This window comes from Poromitra crassiceps, assembly GCF_964638095.1.
Source record: "Poromitra crassiceps genome assembly, chromosome: 1".
Lineage (NCBI taxonomy): Eukaryota > Metazoa > Chordata > Actinopteri > Beryciformes > Melamphaidae > Poromitra > Poromitra crassiceps.
Genome location: NC_139623.1, coordinates 120148057 through 120167738, shown reverse-complemented (window position 1 = coordinate 120167738; position 19682 = coordinate 120148057). Strand labels below are relative to the sequence as shown.

The following is a 19682-nucleotide window of genomic DNA, read 5'->3' as shown; positions in this document are numbered from 1 at the left end:
TCGGATATCGGATTGAATTGACTACCGACCACTATTAGAGAAAATACAGTAGGCTATGTGACAGGGACTGGTGTTTTGGGTAACAAGAAGTAAACCAGGGTCATTTTTCAGTTTTTTACAGATTCTGAAAGTGCAGATTTTATGCTTTCAAATGATGTGTCATACATTGAAATCTGAAAAGTTGAAGAAGATATCTTTATTTGAATGTTGATACTGCTAAAAGCAACATTCAGAGAAAATCACCCAGTCTGACCTGTGACCTCCAGGTTGAAGACAACCTCTTTGATGTCGTCATCATTGGAAACGGTTGCCGTGTAATTTCCTCTCTGTTCCATCTGAACTCGAACCAGCGTCAGTGTGCTCACATACCTGGGGATGGATCAATCAATCAACCATGCAATCAACCAATTAACCAACCAACCAACCAACCAACCAACCAACCAACCAATCAACCTACCAACCAACTAACCAATCAACCAGCCAACCAACCAACCAACCAACCAATCAACCTACCAACCAACTAACCAATCAACCAGCCAACCAACCAACCAACCAACCAACCAATCAACCTACCAACCAATCAACCTACCAACCAACTAACCAATCAACCAGCCAACCAACAACCAAGTAAATCACTCATGGGCGATTGTATAGGCTTTGCAACCAGGGGGTGCAAGATGAGACACCAATGCATAACCCACTAGGAGGATCTGGGGGGGCTGTGCCCTCCCGCGAAGACAATTCTGTACATTTTAAAGTAAAATACATCAATCTGTTGCACCTTGAGAGCAAAATGAAGAGGCTAGATCTATGAAGAACTATACACACATCACATTAATATCCTCTTCACTATGCTGTGGCTTTACAATGATGAAAATAAATGATTGTCTCCTTATTCTGCATACAATGTTTCTCAACCACTGGAACGTGGCCCACTGGGCCGCAGAGCGCCATCTAGTGGGCCGCGGATGACCTCTCATCACAAGATAACAGAATGAATGCCTATCATTTATTTGGGAAGGTGGTCCTCAGAATTATTTCAACAATCAGAAGTGTGCCTTGAACTACAAAAGGTCAAAAATCCCACCAAAATACTACATTAAGAGACCAAGACCTTGGGGAACACCATAGCAAAATTCATGCTGTGAGAGGTCAAGGCATCCCTTTTAAAATGGCCATTCAAGTTTTTACCTCCTCAAAATTTAGCCCAATGTTTGAGCGTTATTTAGCCGACTTCCCGACAAGCTAGCATGACATGGTTGGTACCAATAGATGCCTTAGAGGTCTTCTGGGTTCATATGATACCAGTCTCTTCACTCTAACCTTAACCTGCTACAGCCTCTGAAAAATGGCAATGTCGGCCGCAGACGTCCGTTTACTTATATAAATTTCATCTAACCACTAGAGGGTGCAACTGCACCCCCTGTACCCCCAGTAAAATCATCAGTGCAGTCACTGAAACATCTACCTGCTGCCCATCAGGTGCGTTGTGTTGACGATGGTGGTTTCCGTGGCGAGGGTGTGGTTGCCCCGCCCCCACAGCACAGTGGGGGGAGGGAGAGCGTCGATCTCCAGGCTGAACTCCACCGTGTGATGGAGGAGAGACGACATGTCACGTGACACAGGTTGCACACGCACATAACCATGCTCTGAGAGAGAGAGACAGGGAGAGAGAGAGAGGCAGGAAGGGAGACAGGGAGTGAGACAGACAGGGAGACAAGGAGTGAGACAGACACGGAGTAGTCTCTTAGAACAGACGAGTTGGCTTCCGCAATTTTCAAATGCTTCCGCCATACCGTCTGTAATTCGTGGGGGAGAAGCATGCGCCAACCGGAATGGGAAGCAGAAAGGCGGGTCTTCTGCTCATTAGTCCAATCAGAATCCAGAAAGGCAGGTCTTCCGCTCATTAGTCCAAACAGAATCCAATATGCCGCATTTTTCGTGGACACACCAGGGAAAAAGGAATTTTGATTGTAGATGCTACGGTTCAAAAGTTATGGACCAAAACGTAAAGAGGTTTGTTATAACGCCACCTAGTGGTCAACAAGTGTATTTTTTCCACCCATAGTAAAAGGTGACTCTGTGAACCTACCTACCAAGTTCGCTAGCGGCAGGTCTTATGGTTTCTGAGTGGGACCAAATTGGCTTCCAAGTTGGCTTGCAAATTGGGTGGACAAACCCTGTTTGTCTGCGTGCGCTGGCCAACAAAAAGAAGAGTCACGTGAGTGTGGCATTTAAGGCCATCTGCAATCTGTCGCTACAAAATAAATAAACTGGGTGTGTATTACTCATTGGCTGTGTTCGAATACCTCTTCTTGCCTACTGTCTACTCTTTCTCAACGTGTATATACTGTATACTAACTACTAAATATGAAATTATGTATGCTGTTTACACTACAGTATACAGCATGGTCCCAGAATGCATTTCGCACCAGCTCGGGAGAGTCCAGAATTCAGCAACATGGCCGCCGAGCAGGGCTGAAAAGCAGGCTGAAAGCTGTTATTCTTTAGCTCTACAAATGTTAATATGGTACATTATGAACGTTTAAAAATTATAAGTCGACAAACGTATTCAATGTAGAGTCCCATAATTATGTCAGTTTATCAAAATAACGCCTGCTTTTTTTATGTTAACTCGGCACCAGCGACCCGCGGCTACCCAGACTACTCAGCCGACGCCAAGCCGACTCGGAGCACCTCAGCCAGTGGACAACACTGGTGGACAACACACTGTACAAATATCACATTTACAAAAAAAATCGCCTGGCAACCGCCTGACAACGCGTGAATTGACTTCATTCATAGGTCAATTGATCAAAAATGACGCCTCCTTCTTTCTGCTGCACCACTATTGGTTTTCGGAGACTTGAAAGAGCATTTGAAACAAAACAAGCTGCCCCATTCTGCATTGCTCTTCTGTACAGTCGCCTGTGTCCAGAAGGTCAGACTCCTATCGCCAAGCCATGCCTCGGATTAATAATGATGGTCTCATCAGACGACAAAGAGCTCGTCGTCGACTGTTGTACATTCAGATGTACACCATGGTGTTTGTATTCCCCCAGAAGTAAGTGGGATATTATCTAGCTAATGTTACTTCAGCTAATGTTAGTTTCGTTCAGCTCACTAGCTCAGACAGCATAATAATGTGATGTTAACACGTTCACTGCCATTGACGAGTTATCTCGGCTTACAGAATCCAACGGTTTACTGCCAATGACGAGTTATCTCGGCTTAAATTTTTTTTTTTTTTTTTTGACGGTGGGACGTGGATCAACGCTCCCCACGTCTCCTATAAAAATATTGGAGTCAGCGAATGTGTACAACCCATTCCACGGACCCACTAAGTGGCGACAGTGCTCTCCACACTAGGAAAAGCAGAGCCAAAACTGTAGGGTAACGCGCGAGGAAACCATTCTCTACTGTAAATCTAATCTACTGGATTGGCGAAAACGCTTTCACTTTCGCGCATTATCGCGCTGGGAGCTGGCGGTGGGGGATTCCAAAAATAGACTGGGTGGAAAACACACTTTGAAACACGCAGCATAAAGCCTAGAATCGCACAAAGCTTCATCAAAGCTCTCAAACCCAAGAAACAAGTGAGCCCTATCCACACTCGCTGCCAGGGAGGGAGGCTGCTCAAACTCGCAGCAGCAGCAGCAGCAGAACACTCGCTTGTGACAAACGCAGGCTGAAAGCCACCAGACACGCCCACGGAGGGAGGAGTTTGAAGGAGAGGGCGTTCAGAACTATATTGTTTAGATGTCTGATCTCTCACTGATGCCAAAAATAAATGGTTAAAGTGACTGTTCTGCCTGTTTGATTGAATTTCACAAAACTGCGATTATCTCAGCTTTCACTCTCAGACGCTGAAACCATGCTGTACTCAACGGCTAATATCTACATAACTACTAACAAACTAACTCTTTTAGACAGAGAAAGCACACATTCTATTAGTACTTTTGTGAACTTTGTGTTCACAAAGTCCAAGCAGAAAATAATCCTCGGCTCTTGTAAAATGAGCCAGAATCCTCAAAAAAACCCTCTTGGACAGGGATGGTTGTGTGGGAGCTGTGTTCCTCGATCTTAAGAGGGCATTCGACACCGTCAACCACAGTGTGCTCCTCTCTAAATTGTCCAGCTTCAATTTTTCTGCTGAGGCCATTAAATGGGTCGAATCATATTTGTCTCACCGGGAGCAGTGCACTGTGGTTGGCGGTGTCAGCTCCCCTTACCTGAGCTGTCCAGTAGGGGTCCCCCAAGGGTCAATTTTGGGCCCAATTTTCTTTTCCCTGTACATTAATGATCTTCCAGATTACTGTTTTAATGTAGATGTCCAGCTTTATGCTGACGACACAGTTATTTTCACAAGGGCTAAAAACCCAGTGGAGGCGGCACGTGTCCTATCTTCAGCTCTCTCTCATATTCAGGCATGGCTAACTAAATCTTGTCTCGTGCTGAATGCAAAAAAAACTGTTTGTATGTTCTTTTCTAAAAAAAACATTGCACCTTCGCGCTCCAATGTTTTCCTGGGGTCAGAGGAATTATCAGTAGTTAACGAGTTTAAATACTTAGGCGTGATGCTGGACTCCAATTTAACGTTCAGCAATCACATTAAAATGATCTCCAAAAAAATTAAATTCCACCTGTATAATTTCAGACAAATAATTCAATTCAATTTCAATTCAATTTATTTAAAGTGTAAAATCACCATCCAAGATGGTCTCGAAACACTTTACAGTTGAGGAAAACAACAACAATGGAAGAAAACATGATAGTACAGTGACCTATACATGATAATAAAAGTCACATCAAGAGAAGTAAATAGTACAATACAATACATTATCAAACAATGTCATAAACTTGTGAGAACATATAAGTCTTGAGTTTGGCTTTGAAGATATTTATGGAGCCAGCCTCCCTAATTGATCGGGGGAGCTGGTTCCAGAGATATGGAGCACGATAGGAAAAAGCTCTACCTCCTGCCGATTTTGTATTAATTTTCGGGACAGTAAGATAGTTACCATCCTGTGAGCGGAGGGGGCGCGTGGGGGCATATGGGATGATTAGCTCAGCTAGGTATGGGGGTGCAAGCCCGTGAACAGCTTTATAGGCTAACAAAAGTACCTTAAAATCTGATCTGGTCTGAATGGGGAGCCAATGGAGACGGATTAGGACCGGAGTTATATGATCAAACTTCCGCGTTTTGGTTAGAATTCTGGCAGCTGCATTCTGTATAAGTTGCAGCCTTTTAGTACTGTAAAGTGGCAAGCCAGAAAATAGGACATTACAATAATCCAATCTCGATGAAACAAAGGCGTGTATCAGGGTTTCAGCATCTGAGAGACTTAGAAAGGAACGGATTTTTGATATATTACGAAGATGAAAAAAAGATGTTTTAGTAATAGCTGCAATATGAGGCTGAAATGATAAGTGAGAATCAAAGATCACTCCAAGGTTTTTCACAGTGGAGCTTTCGCGGACAATACATCCATTTATATTGACAACTACATTTAGGTCCTTGTGCTTAGTGGGTCTAATGACTAATAGCTCTGTTTTAGCATCATTTAACAGCAGAAAGTTTGAACACATCCAGTTTTTTATATCGGACACGCATGCCTCTAAATTTAGAAGGTGGGAGAGATCATTCGGTTTTACTGGTACATATAGCTGACTATCGTCGGCGTAGCAGTGGAAATTTACACCATATTTTTGAATAATCGCACCAAGGGGAAGCATATATATGAAAAAGAGAATAGGGCCAAGGACCGATCCCTGGGGTACACCAGACAAAACATGAGAAAAGTCAGACAGAGAGTTGTTGTACCTGACACGTTGAGTTCTATTTGATAGATACGAGTGAAACCATGAGAGCACTGTCCCCTTAATACCAATGTGCTTCTCGAGGCGGTCTAAAAGTATGCTATGGTCAACAGTGTCAAATGCTGCGCTTAAGTCAAGAAGCAGCAGCAGGGATGTCATGTTGGAGTCAACAGTGATTAGTAGATCATTTACTACTCTGGTCAGGGCCGTTTCGGTAGAATGACGAGATCGAAAACCAGATTGAAATTTCTCGAAAAGGTTGTTATTGGACAGGTAGGCTGTGAGCTGTTCAGCAACAGCTCTTTCGAGTAGTTTTGACATAAAAGGAAGGTTGGAAATAGGTCTGTAGTTGTCCAAAATTTGTGGGTCGCTGTTGGGTTTTTTAAGTAACGGTTTAACAATGGCAGTTTTGAAAGCTAGTGGGACAGAGCCCGAAGAAAGTGACCTATTCATAATATTAAGAATAGGACCCTTTAAAACAGGAAAAAGTTCCTTAAAAAGCGTAGATGGAATAGGGTCTAACATACAAGTTGTGGGTTTTGAAGCATTTACCAAGCTGGTAAAGGCCTCAGGGGAAACTATTTCAAACTGGGAAAGAGTGCAGGTGGTTCCGGACACGGTGTCTGAAGTGAAAAAAGAGTTTGAGTGTAAGCTGGAAATTTTACTTCTAATTGAACCAATCTTATTTGTAAAGAAAATGAGGAAATCGTCAGCCTTGAAAGAGGAGCTGTTGACAGGGGTATTCTGTGTAAGTTTGGCAACAGTGTCAAATAGAAAACGTGGATTGTTTTTATTTACAGTGATCAATTGGGAGAAATGTGATGTCCTAGCAGCTGAAAGTGCATGTTTATATTTCTTAAAACTTTCGGACCAGGCAGAGCGAGAGCTCGCCTGTTTCGTTATACGCCACCTGCGCTCGAGTTTCCTACACCTCTGTTTGAGTGCACGGATGTCATCGGAAAACCATGGCGTTGATTTTATCCGGGTTTGTTTCCTGGTTATAAGAGGGGCGACAGAGTCAAGTGAGTTCTGTAGAGCACTATTTACATTATCAATGAGCTTATCAAGGTCGGTGGGAAATACAATACAGGAATCAAGCATGCCAGGTAAACACTCAGTCATTGTGGTCTTAGCAATGCTGTCAATACGACGGTAAGTATATGTGTCAGACTCTGAACACTTCATTGGAAGAAAGGAGGAAACATTGAAAAAGACACAGGAGTGATCTGAAACTGGGACCTCTACAACAGATGACACATCAGCACCAATGCCCTTTGTAAAAATTAGGTCCAGTGTATTTCCACAATTGTGAGTAGCATTTTTAACATGTTGGGTAAAATCTAGGCTAGAAACAAGGTCCATAAATTCCATTGCTCGAGAATCTGAGCAGTCATTGACATGTAGGTTAAAATCACCAAGTAGAATCACTCTGTCGTATTTGAGAAGAGCCATTGCTAGTAATTCAGAAAGCTCTGGTAAAAAATTTGGAATGTGCTTTGGGGGGAGCTAAATAAGGAGCTGTCTGTCCACAGACGCTGCGTTTTTATTTTTACACTCAATGATCCTTTCGCATCTGAATTATTGTATAACTAGCTGGTCGCTGACAGGAGTAACCATCCTCAAACCAGCCGAACTACTTTATAAAAAAGCCCTGAAAATACTAGATAAAAAACCCTTTTCTCATCACCACTGCCATGTCATACGTAAATATGGCATGCTAAGTTTTGAGAACTTTAGAAATTTCACCTCTGCCTGTCTAATATACAAAGTTCTACATGGACTGGCGCCGCCTCCTCTTGCTGACTTTATCAAATATCGTGCGACCGCCAACTCGACCCGTGTCACCCGGGCCATTACGAACAAGGTCTGTGAGGTCCCCTTTAGAAAAACTTCATTTAGTCAGAAGACCCTATCCTTCATGGGAAGCACTCTCTGGAATAATCTACCTCCCTCGATTAGAGAATGCCCGAGTCTCGCCACCTTCAAAGGCCAGTTGAAAATATGGCTCAGATCAAACCAACAATGTGATCACAATTAACATACTTAACAGATCATTTGCCATGTTTTGCAGCATGCTCTGTGTGTTTTATTTATTTTATTTATTTTAGGTTTCACTAACCTTTTATACTATTAATTTTTTTTGGTACTATTAATTGTGTGCTTTAATCATTTTTGGTTTTACTAACTTTCTGTACTTTTAATCTTTGTTGTATTATTAATTTTTCTTTCGCTTTCATGATTACATCAACCTGCCATGGGACTACAGGTGGAAACTAGCCCTTGGGCTACAACCTGGCATATTTACTGTACGGCTGTACTGTTCATTAATGTGTAAAGTCCCATTCTTTAAATAAATGAATCTGAATCTGAATCTGAACCTCTGGCAGAACCTACCTACAGTAAAAAAAAAAAAGGCTGGCAGTGAATGTGTTAAGTTGGGGAGAAATCTCTACCATCAGAACACTGACAGACTCATGACTACATTAAGTCATATTTAAGGCATCCTCGACCTCATGGCCAGTATGTTTGATCATCGATAGATATGTATAATTAAACAATACAGTACTCCTAAATCCTAATAATAATCATAATAATAGTCAGTGAATAGTAATTTGATAAAAACAAGAATAAACAGTCAAATAATTTCATAAATATCATTGCAGGTTGCAAGAGGGCCATACAACAGGCTAAATCCCCATGTTCCCCTGTTGCGGCTGTACTTTGGGCAGGGAGACCTTCGGAAGGACTTCCGACTGTCCAGGCCAACCCTGCAGAACCTCATCCACCTACTGCAGGGGGAGACTGTGACCGACCATGGGTGGGGGAAGGCAATGGAGGTCCTGGTCTTCTGCTACTGGCTAGCTAGTGCCACAGCTTACTTACAGGGTCGTGTCAGAGGCGTTTGATGTCCCCCGCACCACTGTCCATGACATGGTGCACCGGGTCAGCAGGGGCATCCAGGCCATATTTAGGAGGGTCATCCGCTTCGCCACCTTGGATGAGCTGGAGGAGATTGGGGCTGGATTCCAGAGGCTGTCTGGTTCCCCAGCATTCAGCCGCGTGGCAGGGAGTATTGATGGGTGCCACATGCGCATCGTCCCACCTGGACAGCTTGCAGCGGATTATTTTAATAGGAAACTGTTCCACTCCATCCAGTTTCAGGCGGTGTGTGACCACAAAGGGCGGTTCCTAGACGCCTTTGTTGGCTTCCCTGGGTGTGTGCATGACGCCAGGGTCCTCAAGAACAGCCCTCTGTATTTGCACCAGCTCTTCCCACCTCCTGGATGGTACCTCATCGGTGACGGAGGGTACCCATGCTTGGCACAACCAATCTGCCTGATGACCCCATTCCGTGAACCTGTCCGGAATGCTGTTGAGGCAAGATACAACAGAAGTCTGTCCAGGGCAAGGTGTGTAGTGGAGAGGGCGTTTGGCGTCCTGAAGACCAGGTGGCGCTCCATCGTCCTGAAGGCGCTGGAGGTGAAGGTGGATTTTGCCTCAGAGGTGATCATTGCCTGTCTCTTCCTCCACAACCTCTGCATCAGCAATGGGGACATTTTGGAGCCAGGGGAAAATAGTGATGATGAAGATGGTGATGATGGTGAAGAGGCGGATGAGCCAGTCCAGAGGTCTGGGGACACACCGAGAGGCAGGCTTGCAGCTGCGGTGTCTGCGCCGGTGGAGCAGATCCCTGTCCTGCAGGAACACGACTACCTTTGAGGGCAGAGGAAGATGGAGGACAAAGGGCAGCGGAAGGCATCTGGTGGACAGCAATGAGTTGTTTATGTAAAAACAAAAAAAAACAAAAATCTTCCAGTCTACATCCTAGGGATTACTGCTGTATTTTTATTTATTTTTCCAGTCTACATCCATAGGGAATACTGCTTGTTTTGCCACTACAGTCTAATCCCACAATGATCACGGCTTTAACAAGTGTCACAGGCTGTGTAAACAGTGTAAAGTGGGCTCTCTGTAACTTGATCCCTAGGTCTGTCTGTCTCAGGTGTAATAATCCCACAACGATCACGGCTTTAACAAGCATCACAGTGTAAAGTGGGCTCTAAGCGTCAGGGGCAGTTGCCCCCTCAGATTAAAAAAAAAATTTTTTTTAGGGGGACCAAATTTTAAGGGGGACAAAATGTCCCCATGTCCCCCTTGTTCCGGCGCCAGTGTCTTACACAGCCTATGTGCTGTAATGCAGTGCTGCAGTTTCTATTTTTCCGGTGTTTCTTTTTTCTATGTTTGAGACAGGCAAATGTCTCAAACATAGGCTGATATCACAGGATGTTCTGAAGAGTACATGGCTATATAATTTGTTAAGATTTGATCATAAAAAATATATGCCATATTCTGTTGTTAAAATTTTATATTTTTTAAAGATAATTTTATTTCAAATTGTTTTATTTATTTACTTTTAATACATTTTATATTTTAATATATTTCATCTGTCTGTAATACCGTGAAACCGTGGTAGTTTTGTCCAAGGTTAACATACCGTCAAAAACTCACCGGCTCATCCCTAGATACCATTTGTTTATTATATTGCACTCATAATCGTAAATCGCAATATTGTCCACAATAATCGCAAATCGCACCTTTTCCCCAAATCGTGCAGCACTATTTTCCAACCAACAAGAATTTCTGTAAATAATATTTGGGTTAAAACTTCAAAATATATTGATCACATTTACACTAATCCTATAGATATGTGCTCCTGCCTCTGTCCCAGTTGGCTTCAGTGACTGTCTCCAGGAGAACAAAACTACCTAGGGCCAGTCCCAAAATTGCAATTACAAGATCATATAAGAAATTTAATGAAAAGGATTTTCTTAATTAACTAAATAATATTCAATGGGATGATGTATGCGCTATTGATGATGCTGAGATCTATTTAAATTTATTTATGTATTATTTTATGAAAATTGTTAACAATCATGCCCCGTTGAAGAAATTAACAGTTAAAGCCAAATGTGCGCCATGGATAGACATCTCATTGAAGAACTTGATGTCTCAAAGGGAGTACGAGTACATTCTATTTGTGTATTTTATCTTATGTGATACATGTCTTTTGTGTATTCTATTTCATTGTCTGTTATGTAATATGAATGTAATATTATTATCTCTGTGTTATTATTGTCTTGGACCCCAGGAAGACTAGCGGTCTGTGTCAGCTAATGGGGATCCGTTTTAATAAACAAATAAACATGAATAAAGTGTAAAAAAAAAAGTCAAATAATGTATGAATGTATGTATTCATTATGAATCATTTATCATTATGATTGACCTGCATATTAAATAAAACAGTCAACAGTAATGTGTGTTCTCACCCAGAACAGTTACAGTGACGTTTTCCACCACAGTCTGACCCTGCACCGTGTCCTGCACCGCACACACATACACACCTGCACAAAACACACACTGCATTAACACACACACACACTTGCACAAAACACACTGCATTAACACACACACACACACACACACACACACACACACACACACACACACACACACACACACACACACACACACATACAGTTGTTTCTCATGTTGTTTGGCCACTTTGCTGCAGTAGGCTACTGCTGCACTGCAGTGGCAGCAGCAGTGTGGTGGTGAGGGGGGGGGGGGCTTTTGTAAGAACAAAGAAAATATTTAAATAAGAAAAGCCCCCACACAGCATACTGCAGCAGTACCTTGGAGCCCCAGCAGTAAAGTGGGCAAACTAAAATTTGACTAATAACTGTACACACACATAGACACTGCGGAGCGCATCACAGTTGGAAAGCCACGCCCACCGATGGGGAAACTGGATCGCTAGTTCACAGGCCTCAAAAGAGGCCGTCGGGAGGAAATCTGATCAGATATGGACAGTCTGACAAGGTTATTTCTGTTTTCAAGTACACAAATCTGTCAAAGAATTATTTCAGCAAATTGCCTCTGTCAGACAATGGCCTCCATCAGTGTCCTTACATTAATGTTACTCCAATAAAGCTGGATAATAAATGATCACAGTGGCCTGACGTGAAATACTCTGAGATTTACCAGTAACGTTACTTGATTCAATCACCAGGTAAGATAATATATATTGATATTTAATCATTTATAATTCATAATATTAAAAATCTGAAATAAAGCTACAAATACAGCATGCTTTTCAGCCTGGTTTGAGTGACTGACGTGGCATTGCTGTTAAAGTGAATTGATGCGAAGTTAACGATCATATCATTAGATAACAAGTCAGTGAGATTTACTTTTGTACCCTGTGTAGACTACTGGCAGTCAATACAGAGCAAAAATATCCTGAGACAGATCACACAACGCAACTCATCTGTTTTAGAGAGGAACTGGCTAGATCCACATTTTTCTTCTCAACGGCTTCCTTGTTTTGCTCAGGAGTACAAAAACTTTAATTGGTGTTTTTTTTTACATGTGATGTCTGCGCAGCCCACCACACAACAGATTTTAGCCATGTTTAATTCAAAGAAAATGACACTGGTGTATAGAAGTGAATGGAGAGCTTTGCCCTATGATGGGCGTGGCCTATTTCAAGCCGTGTCTCTATTGGAACGTGTCTTTGACAAGATCAGATCGGTCGGCTGAAACCAGCTGTTCTTGTAATACTGTCTTTATTGTCAAATCAAACTCAGTACTGTTGATTGTTTTCTATTTTCCATCTTGTACAGTGCAAATAAAAACACTGCATGAATGCTTTGCCGATTTTCAACCCACTTCGTATCATTACAATGTCGGTAATATAAGCATATGGACAGTGTTTACCTTCTCTATGTTTCCTGAGTGGAGAAATCCCTGTTTGTCTGCTTGCAGAAACTCCACCCCCGCCAGCTGGTATGGGTCATTTAACGCTCGATAAGGCTCTCGATGCGATTCTCCCTGCATGCGCGCATACAGAAAAATATAAAAATAAACTGTAGTTTGAACAGCCACACTCGAGCAGAACATCGGTTCACTTCCGTCTCCAAATGAAAATGCATCATTTGAAGACGGAAGTGCCTGGAATCAAATGCAGAGCTCTCGGTGCAGAAAACATGAAGAGGAGGTAAATACTGTCCATCTGCCTATAATACCAACATAGTAATGATACAAAGTGGATTGAAAAGCAGGCAAAGCCTTCCGTTAATACTGGAACTAAATGGGGGGGAACAAACAAAAAAACAAAAGGTCATTAAAGTCAGCGATGTACCAGAGTCTGCCGGTGTTGCTATGGAGATGTTGACAAAAGAACGGATCTGATTGGGCAGGAAATCTGTCAGCGGCTCAAATTCCTGCAAAAATGGACGACAATCACATTAAAGGAGGATTCCACTAAAATGAGTCAAAGTGTCTGTCTGTCCTTATAACGCAATGTGTGACATAATAGTATTCACTAGGCAGGCAGACAAGACAGACAGACAGACAGACAGACAGACAGAGAGACAGGTAGGTACCTGTCTGCGGGGGAAGTCCCAGTTGAAGAAGACCATTTCAGCATCTTTAACAGTGCAGTTAACGGTCAAAACTTCACCCTGCCGCAGCAAACGGCCAGACACCGACATCTCCACCTCCATCACCTTAGGAACTGACAGAAAGACAGACACACAGACAGACATTGTGAGGACTTGCATTTTTCCAAATTTCCGCAATTTCTCAGCAAAAACAACAAAACAGGTTCTTCAACTTGTAATTTTTTCCACTTCCGGCAATTTTACCACAAAAATCACATAAAACTTCACAAATTGCATCACAATTCCCCTGCAAAATCAAACATTTTTTGATCGCAACAATAAATAATAAAAATATAAAAACCTGGAGGGACTGTCTAATAATCTCCTGTAACAAGCATAACATTATGTTATACTCACCTATGATGCTGAAGACATAAAAGACCTGTGACTCTCTCTCCTCTCCATCTCGGGCGGCCAAGCACACGTACGAGGTGTCGCTGAGACGAGCCGTGAAGCCGCGCCCTGGCCGGTACATGGCCCCGCCCACCGGCACCCTTCGCGGCCCCGTCCTCTCGTACAGCGTCACGTTGAGCCGTGGGTCGGAAACCACGCAGGGGATGGTGCCCTCCTCCCCCTCCTTCATCACCACGCCAGGGCCCACAGGGACAAACCATTCATCAGGACCTGGAAGGAGGAGGGCGCAGGGGGGGCTGTTCTTTATATACATTGAGAGCTAAAGTCACGCCCACTCCCAGGTTAGGCATATGAACAAATCTGCCATTCTTTTTTCCAAAGACATTTGATAAAATGCTTATAAAAATTGTTTTATGTGGTCAAACCAAGCGACTCAGCTATAGAATCAGGGGAGGCCATAGAACATTTCACTCGGACCGAAACCTAAAAACAGAACATAATACACACACACATTTTTTTTTTTTTTTAATATGCAGATGGCACGGCGCTGGTAGGGTTTTTGAAACCAGATAATTATTCCATGGAGAGTTTTAAAAACGAAATAGAAGGTTTTATGAAGTGGTGCTCTGACCACTTCCTAGAGGTCAATGTCAAGAAGACCAAAGAGTTGGTCATAGACCAGTAAAAACAAGAAAGAAGTCCCCCCCTTCGTGATCAATAGCCAGTCACTTGAACGGGTGTCCACCTATAAATATCTGGGTGTTGAAATTGATGACTGCCTGAAGTTTAATGAATGCGCACAGAACAAATCCAAGAAACTACAACAGAGGTTGTTTTTTCTTAGGAAACTGAATCATTTTAGAGTAGACCGTCGCATTCTTCAGATGTTCTATAAAGCAGTGTTACAGAGTGTTCTGTCTTTTGGCCTAATCTGCACCTTTGGTAACATGCGTGTCCAAGATCATGTCAAATTACAGCGCTTGATCAAGACAGCAAGCAGGATCATTGGGGTTGATCAGGTGTCTCCAGCACAGCTGTACGATGACCTTATTAAAAAAAAAGGCTGATCAGATCCTAGATGATCCTACCCACCCCCTCCACCTGAAATTCCTCAGGAGCAGCAGGTCAAACGGCAGAATTCTGCAGAGAAAAATCAGAACAACCAGGTACAGTAAATCTTTCGTGCCAACGGCAATCAGATCGCTAAACAAGAAATAATTGATCAAACTGTGTATATTGTTTGGACTGTATATACTGTATTGGATATTGTATGCTACTGTGTGTAATCTCTAAAAGTCTCTGCACCTTTAATGTGCTCACTGCACTCCCAGAATGCACTTTGCACTTGCACTTGTAACTTTTAAACCTATGTAGGATATTGTTGTACTTTTATATTTTTGATATTGCGTGCGTGTGTATGTGTGTGGCTATGTGTATGTGTATATGGTGTGTACAGTGTGTACACGACATGTACTGCAACAGACGTGTATGACTACCACCTGAGTTTCCCCTTGTGGGATAATAAAGTTGACCTTGTACCTTGTACCTTGCACACACACACGCACGTACGCACGCACAAAAATGTCGACGTGATCTAATCTGTGTTTCACAATAATCTATGTCGACTTGTCTTGCAAAGGTATTCCACGAAAAAATTTAAAAGAATTACACGATGGTTAAAAATTAAACAAGACAACTTGGGCCAATAATTTAAGTCAATTCTGACCCTTGCTTTGGGAAACAAGTCCCCACACAGTCCAACTGGGACATTTCACATGTGGATTCACATCTGTCCCAATCCGACCATCAATGGTCAATGCCGATTACTTAGCACATGACATCTACTGTATGAGTCGGATTATCAATTGAACAGGGAAATTGCATGCAGGTGTGCACACAGTCACTGCATAAGTTAGCTGTTTTTTGTTTTGTTAATCCTTATAGGCATCCTCACGCACAGTTTGATACATGAGACCCCTGGAAACATCTAAGTGGCAGCCATGATAAGAGCTGTTAGAATTCTAAGGAAAGGAACTTAAATACTTCCTTTCTTATCTCATTTAGCATAGGAAAGGACATAATGCCGTCCCACAATTCCTTGCAGCAGCAAGGTGACACACCATCCGGCCGTTCACAAAAACGATCATGATGTGAGTTACCGTTGTTAAGCTAACTTGTTCATGTGCTTATATGTTTCAAACTCTCAACAATATGTTAAACGCATAGGCAGTTGTTGAGGTTTTAAAAGTGGTGGAATCGGTGTAAGGTGACAGCTGGTTAGCTTAGCATCAGCCAGCTATTATTCACCACCGCCGTAGCATAATTCTTTTTTTTTTTTTCTTTTTATGTTTTTTTCCCGATTTTTTTATCCCATTTTTATCCCCCGTTTAGTGCTCATTTGAATTACTCAATCCTGGTTGCTACTCCATCCTCTGCCGATCTGGGGAGAGCCGAGACTGATTCCATGCATCCTCCGAGACATGGGCAGTCAAGTCAGCCGCTTCTTTTCACCTGCCCGAGGAAGCTTCACCGGTAGGACATAGCACGTGGGAGGTTCACGCTATTCCAACCAGTTCCCCTCCCTCTGAACAGGCGCCCTTAACGATCAGAGGAGGAACCATATAAGCAACCAGGATGTTGCATGTTTTTGTGAAGGGGGTTCCTATATGAAGGAGACCCCCGGGAGGCACGGGGAGAACATGCAAACTCCACACAGAAAGGCCATTTTGCCGACCCCCACCCGGGTGGTGGGCACTAGAGGACATGCGGACGGGCACGCATTCCCCCAGTGCTCACATCGGCCCAGGTGGGAATCGAACCCACGACCTTCGAGCTGTGAGGCGATAGTGCTTACCACTGCACCACCGTACCTCCCTTCCGTAGCATAATTCTGTAGGGTAGTGTCAGTGCAGTGGGATTCTCTTTTGGGATGAAATGTTTACCAGTTTAATGATAAACTGTGATAAAATTCACGACAGTTATATTACCATTTCCAATTTTAATTATCATTAAAACTGTGTTACCATGATTACCATGATTATAGCTCTTTGAAAAAAAATAAAGTCCATCATCAAACAAAGTTAGCAACAGTCCAAGACGCAGGCTGCAGCAGACCGGAGAGGAAACTGAGACTTCTGATGGAACAAACAATTCCAAATCGAGGTGCCTTGCTGAAGGGCACCTGGTCTGTTGGAGTTATGCAGTCACCTTGTCCAGGTACGAAGACGTCCAGCTCTCTGGTCTGGTCCGAGCCCGCCTCCTCACAGACGTATTTCCCAGACTGCCTCCAGGTGACGTTGTGGAGCTGCAGGATGCTGCTGGAGCCCTGGTTCTCCACCACAATGCCCTCCAGAGGAGCCTCCTGAGGCAGCTGCCATGACACCTGAGCCCAGCCCGAGCACACCTGGAGAGACACACAGATACCTGTCTGTCTGACACCTGAGCCCAGCCCGAGAGACACACAGATACCTGTCTGTCTGACACCTGAGCCCAGCCTGAGCACACCTGGAGAGACACACAGGTACCTGTCTAACACCTGAGCCCAGCCCAGCCCAAACAACAAACTATGGTGAAGCCATTGATTTTGGTTTGGTTTATTTAACAAAATTCAAATACAGAGGTAAATAAATGACATTGTCAGGGATAGCACAATAAAGTCCAGGACTAAGCCTTGGTTGGTTCACACCGGGCGCTATTCAGAAGCAGAGCTGAAGCTGCGCTGAACAGAAGCTGAGTGTCACGCTAAACCAAAAAATAAAGGAATTGTCCGCACACTGATTAGCAGCTCCCGTTTTTATTTGCGCTCAAGGTTGGCAAGCTTTCGACCCTATTGGGTCTTCATCAGGCAAATGAATGAGAGCAGTTACAGAAGAGAATAAATAGGCCTGTGCGTATGAGACGTCACCAGGTACAATCAAGGGCAAGTCATCACAGCCGGGCGGGGGATATAATAATTAATAATAATGGTAAAACTAATAGGAAGAAGACAACAATATTACATATCAAAATAGATAAACAATTTAAGTAGGCCTAGAAAATACAATGCAAATATAGCCTAAGGGACTGTTCGTTATTTATGAGAGGGGGGGTATGGTGCAGAAAGGGGGAGGGGTATCAAATATTTTTTTGAGTACTGGGGAGGGACTTGTGTTTTTTATTTTGGCTTTAGGGAGGGTTATACAACATTAATTTTTTGTATTTTGTATATATTTTAAATGCGTTTTTTCGTTCCAAAATTCGTGTTTACTCCCCTATTTATATCTATGGTTTACCTGTATGGTGACTGGACTTGGTATCTCCCATTCCTTCCTTTCACGTAAACCGCTGCTCCTATGCACTGTGTACAGGCCCTCACTCGGTCCTGCTGTTTGCTTGGTGCATTGACTGGAAACGTTTATCATCGCTTTATATTGTTTCAGAGCTGGAATTGTTGACACATTATGCAGTTGGCTAGGCTCAGGGCCGGTTCGTACATATAGGCGACCGCCTAGGGCGGCACTTGGAGGGGCGGCAAATTGTGCGCCTTCACTTGCAGCTCTCCAAATATTCTCCAGCGCTCTGCCTCTTCCATTCACCGCCCGCCCTACTATGCCTCTGATTGGCTTACCCTGATATTCTTACCCTAACCCAACCAATCATCACTCCTCATGCCTAAACAAGCACTACTACTAGCCAATCAGAGGCAGAGGAGGGCGGGTCATCATGTCTTCTCCATCCCGCTTGAATGAGGAAAAGGGACATACCGGTAGCCTACAAGTAGACTAATTTACATCATTAACTTTGGGTTAAGGTATAGCATAGGCCATGTGCTCATATGTGTGTACCAGTATTAGTGTAATCAGTAAATTAGCGCGATATTTCTAACGTTGTTTCTGGGTTCCAAAACAATCTGTTTCCCTGTGCAGTGCGCAGTGCGCACTTTGCCTGCCCATTCATTGGAGAGACCAAAATTCCAAGATACAATATCTGAAGTTTCTCAAAGTTGAAACTACCTCTGCAGTAGTAGCCTACAATGAAACAAGACAGACTTAATGGACTGGCAACAATCTCCATATAAAATGAACTGGCAGAGGATGATATAGAGGATGATTGGATTTATTTAAAGACCTTTGCTGATGCAGCCCCGCTGGTGTCCACTTCTGAAAGGTAAACAAGCTTTATTTGCCAACAGCTCCTAACAACAACTCGCCTTTGTTAAGTTGTGAATCTGCTGATGATATAGGCTATAGGCTAAATACATTGTGAGTCTTATATTACTGTGCTTGCGCCGCCGTGCGCACATTCCGTGTTTTATGCACATGAGAAAGTGGTAGATAAGAGAGATTTGCATAGTTTGAGGGTCTGAAAAATGTGATTATTTGGAAAATAATCACACGCACAGTTTTCCTACTTTAATTGTCACGCTAAACCAGTCACACAAGAAGCACTCTATTTTCCTCAGTGCCTCACTCGGCGCTGCCTTACCCCGCCCACAACTTGTATTGACTTCATGCCTGGCAGCTCGGGTTCAGCGTGCTGCACGCTTGGAAAATAAAACAGGAGCCTGCACTATCGCTTCAGCGTGGCGTGGCGTGCGGCTGGTGTGAACGGTCTCGCCTGTTAACAAGAACGCCGAAATGAAACTGCATGGCTTCAGCGTGACTTTAGCGTGGCTTTGGCGTATGGTGTGAACGAGGGCTTCATCATGGTCCCGTGTGGGCCATCAGTCCAACCCCGCTCACAAGGTGTTGACAATCATTAGAGGAAGAGGCAGGCGACTTACATTACAACAGTAACATATCTCTAATTAACACACCAATCTATTAGTATGTACAAATATGTTAGACAAAGTCAGATAAATATCCACGGCACAGACAAGCCATTGCTTTGTGGTGGTTTGTAACACTCAGGGCAGACCGCAGCATGGCCTGTTTGTTTGGGGTTGATGCGTCTGTATGTGTGCTGGTGCCAGTGCCACAAGTGACAAAGGTGCTAGCTGAAACGTTCACTTCCAACCGGACAGCCTCC

The 19682-nt window shown here is 43.4% G+C and overlaps 1 protein-coding gene across 1 annotated transcript in view; it reads right to left on the bottom strand.

Moving 5' to 3' along the window:
* LOC310783201 (platelet-derived growth factor receptor beta-like) overlaps positions 1 to 19682 on the bottom strand; it is a 67426-nt gene that overhangs the window by 39912 nt on the left and 7832 nt on the right. The window contains exons 5-11 of the mRNA XM_083644004.1: positions 16884 to 17079; positions 13680 to 13946; positions 13266 to 13396; positions 13022 to 13103; positions 11148 to 11222; positions 1469 to 1649; positions 254 to 369 (exon numbers count right to left, since the gene is read on the bottom strand). Of these exons, the coding sequence (XP_083500130.1) occupies positions 254 to 369; positions 1469 to 1649; positions 11148 to 11222; positions 13022 to 13103; positions 13266 to 13396; positions 13680 to 13946; positions 16884 to 17079 (1048 nt within the window). The remainder of the gene's footprint in view (positions 1 to 253; positions 370 to 1468; positions 1650 to 11147; positions 11223 to 13021; positions 13104 to 13265; positions 13397 to 13679; positions 13947 to 16883; positions 17080 to 19682) is intronic.